General features: G+C 36.8%; 1 protein-coding gene across 1 annotated transcript in view; it reads right to left on the reverse strand.

The window, feature by feature from the left end:
• Positions 1-1,161: 1,161 nt before the first annotated feature.
• Positions 1,162-22,638, reverse strand: part of PAFAH1B1 (platelet activating factor acetylhydrolase 1b regulatory subunit 1) — a 115,905-nt gene continuing 94,428 nt past the window's right edge. The window contains exons 6-11 of the mRNA XM_037808219.1: positions 16,544-16,712; positions 14,928-15,030; positions 12,795-13,023; positions 11,484-11,585; positions 5,903-6,059; positions 1,162-5,069 (exon numbers count right to left, since the gene is read on the reverse strand). Coding sequence (XP_037664147.1) covers positions 4,996-5,069; positions 5,903-6,059; positions 11,484-11,585; positions 12,795-13,023; positions 14,928-15,030; positions 16,544-16,712 — 834 coding nt within the window. The 3' untranslated portion in view covers positions 1,162-4,995. The remainder of the gene's footprint in view (positions 5,070-5,902; positions 6,060-11,483; positions 11,586-12,794; positions 13,024-14,927; positions 15,031-16,543; positions 16,713-22,638) is intronic.

Consider the following 22,638-nt stretch of genomic DNA (forward strand, 5'->3'; position numbering starts at 1 on the left):
CCAGGTGATGCTGAGACTGTTACCCCCAGATTAGGCTTTCAAAATCCGTCCTAGACACTTCTGATGTCAGCTGGCAGTTGTGTTCTCCAAAGACTAATCTAGTTAACTTTTAGAGCAGGGACAGAGCAGCCAGCAGGATGCAGTGCCTCTCCCCGCCCACATCTTCCTCTTTCCAGTCAGCACCAGGGGTGAGTTACAACCACAAATCTTGGAAGGCTTGATGTGCGTGACACACAGTGAGTCACTCAACAGGCTTTCAACAGTTAACAGCACTTCAGCGGAGCGTGCTCTGAAAGCTAGTACTTGACCTGTAGGGTCAGGCCTAAAATCTGGATCTCAGCCTAGGGGAAGCAAGGAAGAACCCTACAAAGAAACAGACAGGCTTCATGTCAAGAAACTAACTTTAAGCAAGTTACTTCATTGCTCTGGGTCCAGTTTCCCATTTTGGAGGTGAGGTTATTCCCAATAGGAGACAGAAATTAACATGGCTGTGAAGAGAGGCACCAGATCATTCAAGCCTCTTTCCTTTAGACATGAAGAGGGCAGGAGACTTCAATGGATTCCCTAAAAGTTGGTAGCCAGTGGACCCCAGCTGGTAGTAGTCTGAGAGGTGAGAGACAGACAGCCCACCCTCACGTGTGAAGCACACAGAAGGAGGAAGAGATGAAGAATCTCTCTAATGGTAGTTTTAGCCAAAATTCATGAATCCAAGACCACAGGACAGAGTAACAGGCTTGTTCATTACAGAACAAAGGGGATAGGGACCCTCATCTCTGGGCCCTGACCTACAGGACAGGAAAGGGCCAAGCCTTTGTAAAGGGGTCTACAGTAGGCTCTTCTTGGTCTCAGCTCTCTGGCCTCAGCTATATTCGCTGTCAGAAAGGGCCGTGGCAGCACGTGGTGGATGGCGGGGATGGGAGTGAAGCCTTAGGAAGCACCCAGTAGCTGCAGACAGCTCTGCAGGAGTCCCAAGAGCAGCCCTTGCATTATTAGACAGCAGAGGCTCAGCTGCCATAGCCCTAAGGGGGCCGTGCTGCCTGCAGCCACTGCGACCCTCAGGTCCTCCTCACTCTTCCCACGACTGGTGCCGAACCCAACCCCACTTCCTAATCAGTCCTCAAAAGTTTAAATCTGTGCACAAGGAGACAAAAAAATCATATCTAGTTTTATAGGCATTTAATAGTTTACCAATTGGTACAATAAGATTTTTTAATATGCAGAAAACATGAATAAATTTTGTTTTACACAGTCTGAGAGCAACAAATCTTACTGTAAAACACAAGAGCAATATTATATACATTCCTTTACTGATTTTTTAAAATTGTGTCAATATCTTCAGTTAACTCTTACAATCTGGGGAACTGTTTTCTCTAATTACCACCTCCACAACATTCATACGAAATCAATGCTTGCCTTCACGTCAGTGTCGGGATCAACTTCTAACTCGAAGATTTTGTGTCTGTTTCTAACATCTTCAGAGTGAACTTTAGGGATGCCTGAAGGATAGGCAGGACAAGAAAGCAGCTACTTACATGATATAGTGGAAAGATAAAAAGGCCAGTTCAGTCCAGTCGCGACTTGTAAATCCATCTTGCCCTCCCCCCACCCCACTGGAAAAAAAAAAAAACACACAAAAAAACAAAACCCTTGTCTCCAATTTTGTACATGTCACTTCTCTACCAGGAGATTCTTCTTTGCCTCATCTAGATTAATTAACACATTGGACTTATATACAGCTGGACAGAAAATGTAACCATTGTACCATTTTCTTTCAACAAGATATATTTCTTAACTTCAGCTGCTTAAGGATTATCAAGCCACCACTGTCAATGAAACAAAATATCCTTTACTTTTAAATAGTTTTTTAAAAAATAATAATAAAAAACTATTTAACAAGTGATATTACCTGGAAATTCACATAGGAACAGAAAGAGGCCAACAGGAGAGCAGGGCACTGACAGGAAGGAGACAGGGCTGGATGAACCTAGAGCCAAAGCTTCCAAAGACTCCAGCAAGTGCTCCACAGCCCAGGACGACTGCTAACACTAGTGATTTTGAGCAGTGCTCTGGGCATGCCATTGGTCACACCACACAGAGACGTAACAGGACGGTCTTAATCTCCTAAAGTGCAAGATGCCATGTAAAATGGCAACTCTTCTCCAAGTGATGACCAGCCCACACTTTCTGTGGCTTGCACTTTCAAGGGTGCAGTTAGGACTTCTTGGGCACATTATATTAGGGTGGCACTGGAATGTCTGTTTGCACACACAAAAAAAGTCAATAATCATCTGAGGATGCAGTTCTGCCAGCTTTTTATTTCTTAAATAAACGGCCAATTTGATTAAGAAAGTGACAAAGCAGCAGTGAACCTCTAAACCAATAAAGTCCTCTACTTACAATCCAAACCAGTAACCTCATCATTGTACTTAAACTTATCCCAGGCAAGGCACAGGGTTAGACAGCAGACAGAGAAAACAGAGTAAGAAAGGGCATCAACAGGGCAGTGTCAAACAACAGAGCAGAAAAGCTTTGCAAATCTGATTCCAGATTGTGGATGGATGGTTCTCCCCCACCCCCTTTCATTATTCAAACAGGGCTTGTGACATTTGGATCCAGTTGAGGACCATCCCTGAGATTCAATGTTCGCTGCTTCTTAAATGGAGGATGTCTGGTAACGCAAGTAAGCAGCAGGCTGTGGCAATCTCCCAAGTAAGGACAACTTTGCTTACAGAGTAATATTGTTTCTCCTCCTTTGTCAATGAAAGTCACTGTTATGCTGCAGGGGAAGAAACCCAGCGGACAGCAGCTTTGTTTCCTCCTAAATCGGTACCATTTTTTTCCTTTATTGTTCATATCTATGAATGATTTTTAGATGTTGTGGCTTACCCTTAAACAATTTGTGTTGCTACATGCTAAAAATGAATTAAAATACAAGACATTTATACATGTACAAACAAATGTTAAGATGCACCATTTCTATGTATTTATATTTCTCAAAATAGGACAGGAAATAGCAGCAAACAAGAACAAAGATATTTTCCATAGCTTTTGTAGAAAAATCCAGTCAGAACAGCTAAGGGGGGTGGGGGTGGGGGGAAGACTCTTCAATATAAAGCCGGGTTCTGAGGCAATATTGTCCTGAATGCTACTCTACTATATTTAAGTAATTAGCTTAAGTTGTAATTTTTGTCCTCAAAATTAGCCGTTAGTTCTCAAAATACTTTCCCTTCCAGAGACATTTCTCGGGAATTATTTAAAAGCAAACAAAAAACCACAAGCTGGACATAAAGCTGTGCCTAGTAAATATATGGCCTATTCTCCTTGTGAGTGTAATCTACAGGACGTTAACTCTCACCCTTTGTCCTCCTCAGGAACCAAATTTCCATTAAATATTAAAAGGGGCATTTAAAAAATCACATATTACACAAATGAATAAAATGCAATGCAGAATAAACTTATTTTTAAACTGTCGTTATTTCATTGTTCTGTTAACTTTCCAAATGACTTTCTTTTAAAAAAAAACTTGGTTAGCTAAGCAATGGAGTTCTTTATTAATAATCTGCAATGGAATACTGTAACCTACTTGTATTAACTCTAGATCAAAATATACACAATAACAGGGATGTATAAAATGCTGAATGGCCAAATTGGGGGGAAAATAAGAGAAGTGATTTTCTTTTAAAAGTTGGGAGCAATTCCCACAGACTGAGTCTTCAGAAACATTCGGACAAAAAAGGGTTTGTTCTAAAGCATGGTATTCCATAGCAAGATTTATTCTAATTATATTTTAGCACTTCTTCAAAAACCCAGGACGCAAGTTATGGAGGTTGTATGTGTGTGATATACATATACAGACTTATCCACTTATAGATAGGCCCATATACCTATAAACATTTGTATATAAAAGAAATGTGAAAACAGTACACTTTTATGCACACTCCATTAAACCCTGTAAAATTTTTAAGAGAGTAAGTTAAACACAGTTCAAACTCATATCAGATTCATGTTGAAAAACAAACTGCCATATTTCTCTCACTCCATTAAAATGGACAAACATAACTTTTTCGATAGTTTTCTGTCATTATGTAATGCACATTGCACATCCCTAAAAAACATCAAAAACAGTGATTTATACCATGACACTCAATGGGGAGATTAAATTCTACTTGGAAATCACATCACTACACAGTCTAATAGTTTGGAGAATACAGCTGCAAGTATGCCTAGTGTGGAAATAGAAGCTTAAGAGTATTACAGTGTTTGTAACCTGTTTACAAAGCATTGAGACCCAAATGAAATAAACAATTTGATATTAACTGCGGAGATTTTTCTTGAGATTTACAGTCATTTTCTTACATAAATTGATCACTAGCCTTTGCCTGATAGGTTGCCAAAACAAACGTATCCTATTGGTTTGGCAAATGTTGTCATGACAAAAATTCCAATGTGTAATTCCGATTAATTACACAGATGGATGAGAAGATTTTGAATTGTAGCCTTGTTATCTAACACCCTTAAAGAAGATTTATTAAGCACACTTAAGTGATGTTACATAGATACACATTTCAGAAAAAGCCCTAAAAACCATCACTTTTCCCCAAATGAGGCCATCAAGTCAGGCACCAACAGATAGCAGAAAGAAAAACAGGAATTAATAATCCAACGTAAAATGACACTGTTAACTATATTCAGTTTAGTGCCCTAGTTCAATTGAATTGATTCAACTTCTGCCTTCTTAGGCCTGGTGTGACCAATGCCAGCCCAGGTTTTTAAACCCTATGGTACTTCTAGACAACGTATGTAAATTTACAGTATACAATTTGGATTCACCATGCATGAATACTTTGTGTGTAACATTTAATAAGCTCAATCTACATCCAGAATAATTTACATGAAAGGACAATATTTATTTAAACAGAGCTCAATGGGGGTAACCATGGTATCATCGGAGTGCATCCAGAGGAAAAAAGGGAGGAGGGGCCAAATGAGACTCAATCAACGGCACTCCCACACCTTTAATGTTTGATCTACACTGCCAGTAACCACATATGGTGCCGTCTTATGGAAATCTGGAAGAAAAAGAAAAGGCTTATTTTAAAATTGGACTGAGGTGGACACACTATTTAATGAACCACAAAATAAGCAAGTCCAAGTCCAAGTGTAAGGAATATCCTTTTCTTTCTCTACACACAACCACTACCCTGAAAGGTATCACATTTACTAAGTTAGAGAAGCTGAGGCCCAATGATTAAATCTCATATCAATACCTCAATAAAAATGTTAACCCCCACCCCAACTAGGGCTAAATAAAGCACTCAAATCTAACAACAGGGCTTAGTACTAATGCTTCATGTTCATGTTTAATCCTTGTAACAAACTGGGAGGTAGACATTAGCACCCTATTTTACCGAGGCTTATTTTCATCATTAGTTCATCTTACCCTAATGTTTTGCATTTTACTGTACCATCTTAAACTCTAGATTCAAGTCCAGATTATACTGAGGATACAATTCCCTGAGTTTTCTAGTACATGAAAGCAGATACCTACCATAGGGAAAAAGGTGAGTTAGATTTCCTTTGAGAAACTTACAAACTAGTAGAGGAGAAAAATTACCCATCAGAGTGTCAATAAGTTTCCTCTTCATAATTATAGTTTCCCAAATCAGTGTTGTGCAATGGAGAAAGTAATGTCTGATCATAAGGCTGATGGTGGAGAAGAGAGTTAAAGAAAGGGCAATCTAAGACAAATGGTAGGAATCCATACAATTTTAACTTGCCTTCTCTATTCTGCCTGAAAGCACATGGTAATTCCTTACCTGGAAAAATCCACGGGGTTACAGAAAACTGTGTTATTTCTGGCACTCCAAAATCTAACTGTTCAGACCCTGTAACTCGTACATACCCAAGGAGGTAACAAAGTGTTCGTGCGCATTGAGGGTCTTCATGCATCGCTTGTTCTTGTAATCCCACACACGTAGGGTCTTGTCATCAGCGCAACTCAAAATAAACTTCCCCCCAGAATGGAACAGAACTCCACGTACCCAGTTATCATGACCCACCTTAAAAACAAAAAGGCATTCAACTTAGTAGAAGGATAAATTGTTAAATATCATCTATGAAAATAATGATGTCATTACTCAAAGCACACTGAAAATGCATACACCAAAAACATTAATGCCATGAAAGATAAAGTAAATTAATAAAATAAAAAGGCCAAGGAACTCTATTCTAGATTAAAGAAAACTAACAAGACATGATCATTAAATGCAGTGTGTGATCCTTGACTGGATTCAGGACAGGGGTTAAAAAAAAAGTTTTAAAGTGTAATTGGAATAATTGGAGAAAATTTGAATATGAAGTATATTAATGTTAAACTTCTTGAATGTATAATTATGTTGTGGTTATACAGAAGAATACTCTTGACTGTTGAGCAAAATGTACACACACACACACACACACACACACAATGTTAACAACTAGTAAAGGATACAGTCGCTCACTGTACTGTTCTTACTTCCCCCCCGCCATAAGTTTACATTTCTTCAAAACAACAGGCTGGAAGGAAATTTTAAAGAACGTCTACTCATTCATCTACCTATCTGTATCTCCTGTCTCAGCAGTTCCATTTCTCTCAATGTATCCTAAGAAATAATTAACATGAGCCCAAGGATTTAGATAACAAAGAGGTTCATCACAGCACTGTCTGTAAACAGTGAGGGGCTTATCCAATGACATGAGAAAGTGTCACATACTTCTAAATTAAAGTTTGCTACAAGGCAGTATGTATGGTATGATACTATTTTTATAAAAACACTGTATTTACCAACATATTACTTTAAGCACAAAGAAAAATGTATAGAACTACATAGTTCACCAGGGTAGCCCTTAGCTGAATGTGGTTATTTAAATATAAATTAATTAAACACAATCAGAAATTCAATTTCTCAGTCTCACTAGTCACATTTCAAGAGCTCAATAACCACATGTGGCTAGTAGCTACCATATTGGATAGTGCAGACACAGAACATTATCACGGAAAGTTCTAAGACAGCTGCAGTCTAGATATATGTAACTTAGAAAGTGTTACTAGATATGGTACAGTGATCTGAGGGTGATTTTTATTTTCTTCTCTTTGCTCTTCTGTATATTTCTAAATTTTTCTACATTGGAAATAACTATATCGCTTTCGTAAAAAGTATAAAAACTTTTTAATTAATTTTTTTTTAAAAAAGTCAGACAACTGAGGTGACATATATTTTGCCTTGGTGATGCCCATATTTAAAATACTTTGGTCTATTATAGTAACCTATAAGAGTCATCAATCATTAGAGGGAAAAGTTTCAACAAGAAGTTAAGCCACACTAAAATGAAGCAGAAAAAAGTACCCCCTTTAGCAGGAAACCTCCAGGGAATTAATGGTGACCTGTGTTGTTACAGAAGGGGAAAGAATTCTTTCTGATTTTAAATCTAAATCACTTTTTCAAATAGCAACATAGTGTTAAGTGAAATTGGCTCAGAATGCTCAGAATCTCAACAACATTTCTACAAAAAGAGACAATCACTTCAAGGTATGGTTAGTACCTAAACAAACATGAACGTCTAATTATAAAAACTGCTACTGATTAATGTCCAAGATCTCACTGGAGCTTTCATAAGCAAAAAAGAACGTCCACAATCCCTTGCTATCATCTATATATCCTCAGACTGAAATCTAGATGCTCCTAAAATGAAATCAATGCCTTACAATGTAAAATATTGGGGACCTAGTGATAGACAGTAGCTAGTGAGGGGGGAACGATAATCTAATATGTTGATATGTTAATGACGGTGAATTCAAAGGTATGGGAATGGATAGGGGTGATGATTGTTAATCGGATTATAAGTATCAGAGCTGTACTGAAGGTGAATAGGATTGAAAGAGGTTGTATAAAGGCATGTATCCCACAGATCAGCACTGTAACTATAGATAAGTGCTTGCATGACATACTTCCAAGGTCTAGTACAGAGAGTTGACAACAGAATGGCATATGGGAAAAATCTACCTATTGCTTACTAGGGACTATAATTAATAGGAATACCATATTAGTACCACACAAATATTAGGGACAAATAATTAAGGGCTGAAAAGAGCTACAAGGTGTTTTAGGTCATGAGAATTGTATAAACAGAGCGATGAAGATTGTACAACTAAATGATGATACTGTGAGATATGGATGGATTATTGTGGATATAACATATGCTATGTGAATTTAGGAATCCCCTACTTTATAAGTCAAGCCCTTGATCTTGAGGCTTGCTCTGGTGAAATTTATGGTCATAAAGGGGACGCTAAGCCTACCTATAATTATGCCTAGGAGTCACCTCCAGACAACCTCTTTTGTTGCTCAAATGTGGACTTTCTCTCTCTAAGCCTAAGCAAATAAATTCATCACCTTCCCCCTGATGTACGTGGACAGGACCCCCAAGATGAATGAGCATTCCTGGTGACATGGGACATGGATTCCAGGAATGAACCTGACCCTGGCACTGAGGGATTGAAAATGCCTTTTTGCCCAAAAGGGGAAAAGAAAGGCAACAAAACAAGGTTTCAGTGGCTAAGAGAATTCAAATAGAGTCAAGAGGCTGTCCTGGAGGTTAGTCCTATGCAAACTTCAGCTAGATATGCCAAAAGACCACAGTATGATAAGCCCAAGTCAACAGTAGTTCTGAAAACCATGAAGAATACCTGGATCCCTATCTGAGACTCTCTAAAAGTTTCACTCACTAAGTTTTTTCTTCAGAAACTTAGTTCCTCCAGAGAACTCCTATGCCAGCTAAGTCCTAAAACCCAGAGACAACAGCCTCTTCAAGAACATAAACCAGATGTGTCCCCTTTTCCCATAATGTTGACACCCCTTTCCAACATGAACAAGTTATAGTGGTCACTGCCTAGACATCCATCCCTGAAGATCAGGAAAATGATTAAACTAGAGGAAGGGGTAGCAACAGACAAGATGGAATTTAACAAAGGATGATGAGTACTGAATCTCTATTTTCTTCTTCTTAGTTGCTAGGGTATTAGAATAGCTAGAGGGAAGAACTGAAATGGTGGAACTATAACACATAGCATCCTTTGAAATTTGTTCTATAGCTACTTGTTAAATTGTAATTTGAAATTTATCACCTTTTTGTATATATGTTATATTTCACAATAAGAAAGTAACTGACCATGAACAACTGATTGTACACTGTGGATAAATGTATGGTATGTGAATATAACTCTATAAAATTGTAGGAAAATATATATATAGGAGTAAGAGTTGGAGAAAACATGGTGAGAGGGACGATGCCTCACCAATATGGACTAACTACAATGTGTAAACTCAGAATTGAATCTTAGAACATAGCCTAACGTGGACACAATAACTGTAATAGTCCCTAGATTGTAAGCTCTTACAGCAGTTAACTCTATCCCTGAATTGTAATGCCTATCTCTAAACTTTGAGATGCTAATCCCCTAGCGTATAACCTGATTGGTCTCTGGAACAATGCATATCTCTGAGACACCTGAAACTCACAGCTAGAGCTCGGCAGATATGAATGTCAGTATTAGTGCATACAGCCACTGTCAAAAAAAAAAAAAAAAAAAAAAAAGCTGAAAAAGAGCCCAGACTTCATATGAATGAAGGAGGTCTGGTTAAGACCAGGGCAAGCCAGGCCAAAGGGTAAAGGTTGAAACTGATTGTGTTTTAAAACTTCAACTTTCATATGAGACCAAGGGAATAGATATCTATTTGGTACAGGATCTAAATTTTCTAAACGGTAGAACGCTACAGTTGATTTGTTCAAACACCACAATTGCATGGAACTTTGAATAGGAAGTGAGATACGGTAAGTTAGTAGAGGCTGAAGTGAAATAGTGACACATCCTAGAGTAATTTGGGCAGATAATAAAAAATATATTTACAGCCTCCCCCTCCCCAGCCCCGAGGATCTGGGGGAAGGTGCGGATGTGTTAGACATCCTCACCTGGACTGGTGTTGATGTTGTCACAAACACTGGGACTGGCAGTTTGATGTGCTGAGCCCTCGAGCATGGGACTTGCCTTTGTGAAGCTCATTGCCACAGAGCAGAGTCTAAGCTTGTATGTAATGGTGCCTAAGAGTCTCCCCCTGAGTACCTCTTTGTTGCTCAGATGTGGCCTCCTCTCTCTCTAACTTAGCCATCTCGACAGGTGAACTCGCTGCCCTCCCCGCTACGTGGGACCCAACTCCCAGGGGTGTAAATCTCCCTGGCAATGCAGAGTATGACTCCCGGGGATGAATGTGGACCCGGCATCATGGGACTGAGAGTATCTTCTTGACCAAAAGGGGGATGCAAAATGAGACGAAATAGGTTCAGTGGCTGAGAGATTCCAAATGGAGTCGAGAGGTCACTCTGGTGGACATTCTTATGCACTATATAGATAACACCTCTTAGGCTTTACTGTATTAGAATAGCTAGAAGTAAATACCTGAAACTACCAAACTCCAATCCAGCAGTCTGGACTCCTGAAGACAATTATATAATAATGTAGATTACAAGGGGTGACAGTGTGATTGTGAAGACCTTGTGGATCACACCCCCTTTATCTAGTGTATGGATGAGTGGAGGAATGGGGATAAAAACTAAAGGACAAATGGGGTGGGATGGGGGGATAATTTGGGTGTTCTTTTTTCACTTTTATTTTTTATTCTTGTTCTGGTTCTTTCTGATGTAAGGAAAATGTTCAGAGATAGATTGTGGTGATGAACGCATAACTATGTTATCATACTGTGGACAGTGGATTGTATATCATGGATGATTACATGGTGTGTGAATGTATTTCAATAAAACTGATTTTAATAAAAAAAAAGAAAGTAACTGAAACTATGGTACTGTAACTCATAACATTTTTGGAAATTTTCTATATAAAACTAGTTCTTAAATCATACTTTGAAAGATATTACCTTTCTGCATATATTTCACAATAAGGAAATAAATGAAACTGGAACTGTAACCATAACATTCTTTGAAATTTGCTCACTACTTTTAAATTGCATCTGGAAAGTTATTACTTCTATGTATATATGTTATATTCTACAATAAAAAATATGATTAAAAAAATTAAAATACAGTGAAATAGAGAAGCAAAACAGTTTCAAAAATTAACGAGTCCATAAAAATACTGTTTCCTTCCCAAAGGAGATGTTACACAAATTTTAAAGATATAGTGAGCCAGGATCTCCCCACAGCATTGACTGGCTTTGTAGATCCTTTATATAACATGACATTCTATAGGATCAATTTTCATCACTATAACAATAGGAATTACTAAAGTTTAAGAAAAAGCCATTTTATAAAGAAAGTTATTTTAAAGCCATAAATAATTTGGATTATTTATGAAGACATCACAAGGCAGCTAACCCAAAAAGATATAAACACAGTGGAGATGCAAAAGAAGCAATAAGATTATGCAAACCTACAAGGGTCATAAGGCACATGCCAGTACTGACGTCCCACATCTTAATTGTCTTGTCTCTGGATCCAGACAGCAAAAATGGCCCAGGTTTGCCACTTTTTTTAGTCTACAAAAGAACATGTAAAAAGTAAGTTTCCTATGTAAGAAGTTAGGTAAGGACTTTAAATGGCTTTTAACTAGCAATGACCTACATTTCTAATTTTGTAAGAATGCAATTTGTTTTTATCTATCAAAATACACAAACAAGACTTTTGATATTACACCCAGGCTACACAGGAAGGACCCAGACAATACAAAAATGGAAACCACCATTTAGGTTAAGATTCCATTTCTACAATACAATTGATAAAGTTACTGCTCAATACTTCTGTATTCAAGAAGGTTTTTTCAACAGTTAATTCAGCCTTTATGTAACGTCAAGCCAGAATCAAACTTACTAACACATGGTAAGTGACTACCACCAGAGGGCAGTAAAAAGAATTTGAAAATGTGAGGGTCAGCCAAAATAGAAAAAGATCACAAATAGCTTCATTTAGAAAAATAATTTTGGGGGAATTTTCATCCTACATTTATTAAAATGTAATTCGAAAGTCTGTGATAGGAATGTCACTATAAAAAGATGTACTCAGTTTTGGGCAGTGCAATTTATTCACAGAAATAGTATTTTCTAATTTACAACTATTCACAAAAATAACATTCTGTAATTTAATTTAGTTTTTTATGCTTAGTTTTTTCATTTTTGCATTTTCTTTCTGCAATTTATTTTTAAGGTATTAATTACAAAGAATGAAATCATGAAGAGCACAAATTAAGAATCATGAATAAATATAAAACTCCAGACTTCATTAGTATTTCTAATGATAAAAAATAACCGTATCAAAAGACTCCAAAACAAAATGTTCTTCATTTCAAAGAAAATTTAAATACTGAACTGCATTTTACCATAAATTTATCAATGAAATAATTCTGGTCATTAAAGAAGGCTATTATTCTAAAGCACAAGCTTTATTTTGCATCAATATACTCTTATACTGATGGCATTTCTGATAAATATCAATGACCACTTGTACTCTTCAGAAAAACCTCCTATCCATATCACACATCAAGAGTCAGCTGGCAGCAATACTAATTACTGGTTTAAAGATATAAACACATCTGCAGGTTGAAAAGAGTAAAGACATTCAAGATTCATAATTATGGGATGCAGATTTTTAAATGCATAAATGGCCTTGGAATTCAGACTCAGAAGGTATCTGAGGTTCTGAGGTATGTATCAGCAATAAAATAATGAAATGACATGAAAATCACACAGTACCTCAGATCCTGTTGCTTCAGAGATGGAAGAATATGAGCTTTCTGGAGCCCAGGAAATGCATTCTACCACATGCTCGTGTTCTCGGAGCTCAGCTTTGCATTCTTTTGTTGCTACCACCCATACACGCACCGTCTGGTCATTGGAACAGCTGGCTATCAGGGTGCCATCCTGATTTGGTCGTACCATACGTACCCATTCTCTATGTCCTGTGAATGTCTTCACACAGTAGCTGTCAATAAAAGTAATAATCTAACTGTGAACGGCAATCATTGGGACACTTTTACAGAAGGGGTTACAAAACTAGCTATGCACTAGGGTGAAGAGAATGGCACTAAGTTAGATAAATCATATGAAGGTCAAAAGAATAAATGTAGAATTGTGGTTATAAAAGTGGCACAAAAACAGGCCAGAGAGCCAACAAATCAGTCCAAAGAAGCTGATGGAAGTAGCATTTAAAGCTAACCAAAGATAAGCAGTTATCTTAGGTTAGTTGTCTTTTTCTTACTCCCTTGCTATGGTCTCTTTGAAATGTTCTTTTATTGTATGTTTGTTTTCTTTTTAACTTTTTTTTTCATACAGTTGATTTGAAAAAAGAAGGGAAAGTTAAAAAAAAAAAAAAAAAAAAAAAAGAAAAAAGACAAGCAAGGAAAAAAAAAACAAAAAACAAAAAACGATGTAGTGCCCCCTTGAGGAGCCTGTGGAGAATGCAGGGGTATTCGCCTACCCCACCTCCATGGTTGCTAACATGACCACAGACATAGGGGACTGGTGGTTTGATGGGTTGAGCCCTCTACCATAAGTTTTACCCTTGGGAAGACGGTTGCTGCAAAGGAGAGGCTAGGCCTCCCTGTATTTGTGCCTAAGAGTCTCCTCCTGAATGCCTCTTTGTTGCTCAGATGTGGCCCTCTCTCTCTGGCTAAGCCAACTTGAAAGGTGAAATCACTGCCCTCCCCCCTACGTGGGATCAGACACCCAGGGAAGTGAATCTCCCTGGCAACGTGGAATATGACTCCCGGGGAGGAATGTAGACCCGGCATCGTGGGATGGAGAACATCTTCTTGACCAAAAGGGGGATGTGAAAGGAAATGAAATAAGCTTCAGTGGCAGAGAGATTCCAAAACGAGCCGAGAGATCACTCTGGTGGGCACTCTTACGCACACTTTAGACAACCTTTTTTAGGTTCTAAAGAATTGGGGTAGCTGGTGGTGGATACCTGAAACTATTAAACTACAACCCAGAACCCATGAATCTCGAAGACAGTTGTATAAAAATGTAGCTTATGAGGGGTGACAGTGGGATTGGGAATGCCATAAGGACCAAACTCCACTTTGTCTAGTTTATGGATCGATGTGTAGAAAAGTAGGGGAAGCAAACAAACAGACAAAGGTACCTAGTGTTCTTTTTTACTTCAATTGCTCTTTTTTCACTCTAATTATTATTCTTGTTATTTTTGTGTGTGTGCTAATGAAGGTGTCAGGGATTGATTTAGGTGATGAATGTACAACTATGTAATGGTACTGTAAACAATCGAAAGTACAATTTGTTTTGTATGACTGCGTGGTATGTGAATATATCTCAATAAAATGATGATTAAAAAAAAAAAAAAAAATAAAGCTAACCAAAGCAACAAAATCTAAAAGGGAAAATACACAGAGAAATAAAATCTTTGCAAAACTAAACACATGCAATGAACCTAACAAAAATATTTCTAGTCATGTTGGGATAAAGGCATGCTTTGCTAATCTAGATAAAACTGGTAAGTTAAGGTCTTATTAAGATAAACTTATGGAATTCTAAGTGTAACCAAATCAGCCTAATAGGGGCATACCTGAATGAACATTATTTACATTTTAATTTAAAGCTCCAGAGAGATTACTTAAAAGAAGACCATAGAAAAAAATAAGCCATTACATGGAAATGGCTCTCAAGGACATGGAGTCTCTCATATAACATCTCTGTTCCTTTTTGGGAAACATTTAGAGATTAAACCTAGCTTTAAAATATTTAATACAAGTATCACTTCACAGTCATCATTCTGGGTTAAAGCTGAAATTACTGGAAAACTCAGAACACACAATTTTTTTTTAAAATACATCTTTAAAAAGATATTCTTTTTCAACTAAACCTACTTACCCAGTTTGCACTTCCCACATTTTTATAGTTTTATCCCTCGAGGCAGACACTATATGATCTCCATTGGGCATGATGGCTACTGAAGAAACATTGTGGTCATGGCCTAAAACACACAACACAGCTAAGTGTTAAGTGTTGTATCACTGAGATCCTTTAAACTTGTCACTCACCATAGGGTTTCAAATAGCACAGCAACTTCTAAATATAGTGGGTTTTATATAAATTTGATAAGAAACCTGGAGTTACCTAAAAAAGTTAGAATTAGTAACTTAACAAAATGAACCACAATGAAGTAAGTAGCTAGCTCTATTTATGATTAAATTTCAACCTGTACAACTATTTAAAAACACAAGGCATTGAAATCATCAGCATGTGAATATATTCGTATGTCCTAGTGAGTCTGTTATATACCAATATTGGAGTAACATAAAATCTCCCAGATTTACAAACACAATAGACAAGAAAAACGGGGATTTGGTTCTCCAGTGGCTGAGAATTATCTTTTTTTGTTGTTGTTGTTCATGGTGTTAAAAATATATTACTCCACATATATTATTCACATTCTTAATTGGCTAACCTTTGTACCAAAAGCCTCAGACAGTTTTTATAAACATATACCTTTCAAGAAATATACCATGGTTGGAAGGACCTCTTTTATCTTTAAGTAAGAGCAACAAGATACAGGCTACTTAAAGAAAAATAAATACTAGACTTAAAAAAAGATCTGCCAGAATTCCTTTAACTGGTAAGATTTCCGATCCATTTAACTTGAGGAGGGTGGGGGGAAACACGCACCCTTCAAATTACACCCCCTCTATATAAATCACATAGCTTACTTGAGTGCTAACATCACTGGGTAATCTATTTTTTTTTTAATTTTATTATCAACATATGTGATTTAAATCTCACCATGTTTAAAGCAAAAAAAACAAAAATCCTTATTTACTGAGCACCTTCTATATCCCTGGTACTAAACCAAGATGATTTACATAGATCATCTCATTTTATCCTCACAATAACTCTATGACTTAGGTATTATTACCTTCACTTTGCAGATGAAAGAGGTTTAAAGTTCCTAATGTCACAAGTCAATAAGTAGGAATTTGAACCCAGATATCTGATTCCAAAGCCCATGCTCTTTTCACAAAGCAACACTGCCTCAGAAAATACTCTCTCCACCAGATTCGGAAAACAACCTAACAGTGAAACTCTAGTATATGTGGAACATTAGAAAGTGAGAAAGGAACTCTGGGTTCTGGACTTTACTAAACCCACTCTCTCTGGACTTTACTTTTCTAACTGAGAAAAATGGAAAAACCAGTAACTTCATTTTCCCTTTCTCTCAAAGACAGACAGGTGTCCTGGCAGTTTTTCATATCAAAAAACACTGATGGAAATAAATGCAACATTTTATATAAACCACTAAGAATTATTTAAAACTTATCATAATAGAAACAACTCGCAATGACTGCTGCTTATTCACGGACTACCATATGCTCTTCCACTGATACAGACAAAGAATTGAATGTAGGAACCTGCACACTGTTAAAAAACGTTCTTCTCTCTGGAATGCCATGTTAGAAATTACTATCAAAATACCATCCTTTGCCCCTTACCATGCATGGTTCTGATGCATTCAAAACCCTGAAAATCCCATAGTTTAATGGTCATATCTGCAGAACAGGAAGCCAGAAGCTTGCCATTGTGATCAAATGAAATATCCTGTACAGAGTCTGTATGCCCCTTAAGAGTTCGTTCAAAATCTCCAGTCTCATAATCCCACACCTGTCAAGTGAACAGAAAATTAGTTAACACCAACCCATGACTCCTTTCTAGTTTCACATTTGCACTCAGCAGGCCAATGTGGCACCTTATTGACTAATTAACTGAGCAAGTGACAAAGGATAACTGTCGTTGAAAATAACATATCTTTATCTATAAACTGGTCTTTCAGTGTGAAAAGTGATGTTGCAGTTATTAAAATAGATTTGTAATACCATATTTATTAAGCATCTACCATATCCTTAACTATGTTAGTGGATAGGTATATAAAGCTGAACAAGACACAGCCCCTTCCCAATCTGAGAAAAAAATAAAGTTAGGCATTTATATGTAGACTATTAGGGGAATAACAGAAGATGTACTCAATTCTACTAAAGGAGCAGAACTCAGACATGTAGAAAAACTGTAAAAAGACATGAAGAAAGACTTCATAAGAAGTGTCCATGAATAGCTAATTAGCAAATGCATATGTAATTTTCTAATAAAAAAATGAAATCACTACATTTTTAAAGAACAGAAATTTTCTTTCTGTTTTCTAAAAGAATAGAAATAACAATGAGCTATCAAGGATAACCACCACAAGAAGATCTGAAGAACATACTAAAACTTTCATTTTGATAGCAAATGCTAGTCTGACGTTCAATCTTTAACCAAAACCAATTCCATGCTCTAAAATCAAATGGCTGATTCTATTCTTCTCGTAACAAGTAAACCTATCTGTGGTAGGTTATACCAACCAACTTGAGGAAATTTAGACAATGCATTTTGAAAACTTGGCAGCAATCTAAACACCCAATATTAGGGGAATAGCTAAGTAAATATAAAATTTGTATCTGTAAGGAATGTATGCCACATATAGGGTAATAATGTCATATAAAAATACAAAATTATGCACATTTGATCACAACTACATATAAAACATACTTCAGAAAAACAGAGAAACTACCTTCCAAAAACATTTTTTTACAGAAAACTTATGTATCCTTCCCAATGTAAACAAGTAATTTTTACCATTTAAATATTCAAGTACTTTCATATGGAAGCATGTAACTGTTTAATTTTGTGCACATTTCATTTATCTTTAAGGATTTCAGGGTTTAGTTGATGTTCCTATAAATGATATTTTTTAAATTTTCAATTGTTTATTGCTAGATTATTGATTGATTTTGTATATTTACCTTGTATCCTGCAATTCTGTTAAACTCAGAGTTCTAGTAGCATTTTGGAAAATTATTTAGTATGTTCTACATAGAAGATCATTGTCTTTATTTGTTGTCTGCAAATAAAGACAGTTTTATTTCTTTTTCTTCCTTACTGAACTGGAGAGGTTCAGAAAGGTTACTATAAGTGGTGAGACTAGTCATCCTGGCCTTAGTTCCCGATATTAGGGGGAAAGTATTCAGTTTTTCACTATTAAGTCTGATGCTCACTTTCGGTTTTTCATAGATACCCTTTACCAGGTTAAGGAAACTCCCTTTTATTCCTAGCTTGTTGAGTTTTTAATCAGAAACAAATGTTGAATTTTGTAAAATACTTTTACTGAATCTTCAGAAATAATCATTTTTTGTTGTTGCTGATAGTGTGTTATACCGACTGATTTTCAAATGTGGAATCAATCTTACATATGGAATTAAACCCTACTCGGTCATGATGTATTATTTATACATTTTATGTATTGCTGGATTCAATTTGCTAATAATTTTTTAAGGATTTTGCACATATGTTCATGAGGCTATTTGTCTGTAGCTTTCTTTTCTTGTATCTTTGTGTCTTGTCTGGTATCTAAATCTTTCATTCTGACACCAAGAGTTCAGATGAACATTTTACATACTGAAAAGAAATAAGGTGTGATCTTGAAGAATCATGAACTATGTTTCAGTTAAATTTCTTCCTATGCATTCATTAAAGAACAATAAAGTATCTTCTTTAAAATAAAAATACTCAGAAAGAAACACATCTCTTCAAAAATGGTGAGCAACCAGGGCATTTGAGTTAGTTCATCAATTCCAAATGGGTCTAAGAATTAATTTTATTTTTCCTTTACTTAGTATTTATTTTTGTCTGATTATGAAAGTAATAAAAGCTCATGACAGAAAATCTATAATGCACTGATATAAAGGAAGCAAAAAATATATCAATTATCCTACCAATCCTACCAAGGGCATGTTATTTCCATTTTTTTCTGTGCTCTTGTTTAAAGCAGCGATTGTGTGTGTGCATACTTCATCATCCTGTTTTCCCTGTTTCTTCTCATAATACTTCTTATAAGCAATTGTTCATGCCATTAAAAACCTAGCAAATATTATTTTTAAAGGCATTCCCATTGTTAGCTAAATATTTTCATTATTATTATAAAAAATATTATGGTGAACATTTTTGAATATTGAAAAAAATATCTGTCCTTATACTGCAATACTTAGGTCAGACAGCAATGGTGAAGAATTATTATTGGGTCAAAGAGCATAATCTCTTTTTAAGCCTTTCATATATTCTGCTCAATTGTTTTGCCAAAAGATTACATGTATTAAATGTAACTAGAATGCCTACTTCATCAAACTCTTATCAGCACTGAGAATGCTCCTTCAAAAAGTAAAAATTTTGGCAGATTTGATACACAATATATTTTAATTTTTATTTTGAATATCTTCTATTATTAGTAATGTGACCCAAACTTTTTATATGTCTGTTATATACAACCATTGTTTCTTCCATTAATTGTCTGTTCATTGTCCTTTGTCCGTTTTTCTCCTGAGATATTATCATTTTCACATTTGTTCGAACACTTTATATATTAAAATTGGCAACTTTCATCTGCTTTATTAGTTGTATATATTTTTTCAGCTTTATTTGCTGTTCATTTTTTAAAGAATTCATTCTAAATGACAAATTAGAAATAACATTTCAAAATGTAAATGATGCAATTAAAAATACTGTCATGAACTATTCCAAATATTTATCCTGTATTATTACAGTTCAAGTGTTAATGAAATAAATGTAACTGAAAAGCTCTAAAAGGAACAATCCTATTTGTTTACCAGTTGAACAAGAGAAACTAATATAACAAAATTTTTATTTTTTGTTATTAATAACTCCAACATTAACTACAGTTTATTGGGTCCTTACTATCGGCCAGGCAGTTATGGGCATGTACATTATGTGACACATTGTATCATTTTACCCTATATATAATTCTTATTTATAAGCATTTTTAATCTCCCCTCTTACAAAATATGAGAAAGTTGAGCCTCAAATATATCAAGCACTTTGCCCAAGATAATCACAAAAATTTCCAAAAATTCAGTCACGTTCTCAGTGTTTTGGAAGGTAGTCTCTCACAACTATCATTTAGAAATAACATATTTAACAACAACTGAAGAAAGAAAAAGCACGGAGTGGGAATAAACACAGTTTTTCATTCCACAACACATCCAAGGAAGCAACTGATGATGAAAAACCTTTATGTATAAAAATGAATACAACAATACTTTATGATAACAGATGACTGGAAATAATTTAAAAAGTCCAAAGGAAGAGGACTTGTTAACGTTGCTGATAATCCTGATGACACAGTTATAAGTTATTGAGTGTTCCTTTAATATCTGCCCAGAACTGTTTAAGTAGTTTCCACGTTTTAACTCATTTAATCATCTCACTAACCTTATGAGACAGGTGTTAATTATCTTCATGTTACAAGTGATGAAAGAAAAGCACAAAATGTTTAGAACTTGCCCATGATCATATTATTAACTAAGTGGTGGAATCAGAACTAGAAGAAGAGCCTGTGCTCTTTACCACTCCACTAGCTATATTGCCTTTACCTATAAATAAAATGATCAGTTTAAAAATCATTAAAAAGGGTGTTTCACTAGAAACAAACGTGTTTTTAAAATAAATTTAATAAAAAAGAACACAAAATTATATACAATTCTTTTCATTAATGAAACAACCATGTGTGTACATCTAAATAAAGACTGCGTGGGGCTGATTATAGGATGGCAGCTAGGTGAGACAGGGCAAAAAAACACCTCCGTGAAAAATACTAGACAGAAGCCAGAAAGTGACCCAGAACACCAGTTCCAGCAATGCACCAGTCGGACAAGGTCTGCTAAATCCACAGGAACTGTGCATTTGGTGAAACCGGGAGTCTGCATTCTGAAACTAGTGAGTGAGTTGGCTGAAAGTCCTGCGGCTGCGCTGCGGTGTGGAGAAACCGTGGGTTGGTGTTTGGAGATGGACTTGTTCTTTAAAAAAAAAAAAAAACAAAAAAACAAAAACTGGGAGCGGCTGCGGTTACGACGGTGAGAACCGCACAGTGAAGCACGGCAGGAGTGGGCTGTACCAACGTCTCAGTGTCTGGCGTGGAGGATAGCCCGCTGCTGATTGTCTCGGGGCCGGGGAGGGCAGAGGGGAGCCAAAAGGTGAAAGAAACCGCGCCCCTTGCAGCCATCTCCCCGGCAGGCTGGGGACGCTCCTGCCTGGAGCTGGAGCTATAGCCCAGAGCCACGCCAAGGGTCCCAGTGTGATGGGGAGTGTTCCCCACAGCACTGCGCAAACGCCGCAATATCAGCCATGGACAGCGGCCTTTAGTGCACCTCAACTAATTGTCCCACAGCTGGGAAGGGGGAAGTTAACATACCCCATTCAACCATCTGTACAGCAGGCTGGGAACGCCTCTGCATGGCCCGGTTGCCCAGGGCTTCCCTGGAGGGTTGGCACGCACTTGTGACATGGCACAACCTTCCCTCAGCAGAGGTCCTGGAAGAGCACAGCTGAGAAGGAGGACCCGCTCAGAAATCCCAGGGACCCTATGCCAATACCAAGGACTTATGGGTCAGCAGCAGAGACAATCTGTGGCAGGACTGAGGTGAAGGCTTAGGCTCTTGCAACAGCCTTGTATCTCCGGGAACACCTAGGAGGTTTGATTATTAAAGCTGCCCTACCTAACCACCCAGACACACACCCTACATTCGGGGGGACAGCACCAACAAGACACCCAAACTTAGTGCACCAATTGAACCCCACAAGAATCAGATCCCCACACACCACAAAGACAAAGTTGTGGAGAACTGACTTGAGGGGAACAGGTGACTCACAGACGCCATCTGCTGGTTAGTTAGAGAAAGTGTACGCCACCAAGCTGTAGATCTGAGAAATTAGAGATTGGTATTTTTTATATCCTGAAAGAACCCTATCGTAAAGCAAATGCCAAGAGGCCAAAAACAACAGAAAATCTTAAAGTATATGATAAAACCAGATGATATGGAAAACCCAAACCCAAACAACCAAATCAGAAGATCAGAAGAGAGACGGTACTTGGCGCAATTAATCAAAGAACTAAAGTCAAACAATGAGAGCATGGCACAGGATATAAAGGACATGAAGAAGACCCTATAAGAGCATAAAGAAGAAATTGCAAGAGTAAATTAAAAAAACAGATGAGCTTATGGAAATAAAAGAAACTGCTGGCCAAATTAAAAAGACTCTGGATACTCATAATACAAGATTAGAGGAAGTTGAAGAACGACTCAGCGTCCTCGAGGACCACAGAATGGAAAATGAAAGAACAAAAGAAAGAATGGGGAAAAAATTTTTAAAAAATCAAAATGGATCTCAGGGATATGATAGATAAAATAAAACATACAAATGTAAGACTCACTGGTGTCCCAGAAGGGGAAGAGAAGGCTAAAGGTCTAGAAAGAGTGCTCAAAGAAATTGTTGGGGAAAACTTCCCAAACCTTCAACACAATATAAATACACAAAGCATAAATGCCCAGCAAACTCCAAATAGATTAAATCCAAATAAACCCACTCCAAGACATATTCCGATCAGACTGTCAAATACTGAAGAGAAGGGGCAAGTTCTGAAAGCAGCAAGAGAAAAGCAATTCACCACATACAAAGGAAACAACATAAGACTAAACAGTGACTA

Source organism: Choloepus didactylus, chromosome 18, assembly GCF_015220235.1.
Source record: "Choloepus didactylus isolate mChoDid1 chromosome 18, mChoDid1.pri, whole genome shotgun sequence".
NCBI classification, from domain to species: domain Eukaryota; kingdom Metazoa; phylum Chordata; class Mammalia; order Pilosa; family Megalonychidae; genus Choloepus; species Choloepus didactylus.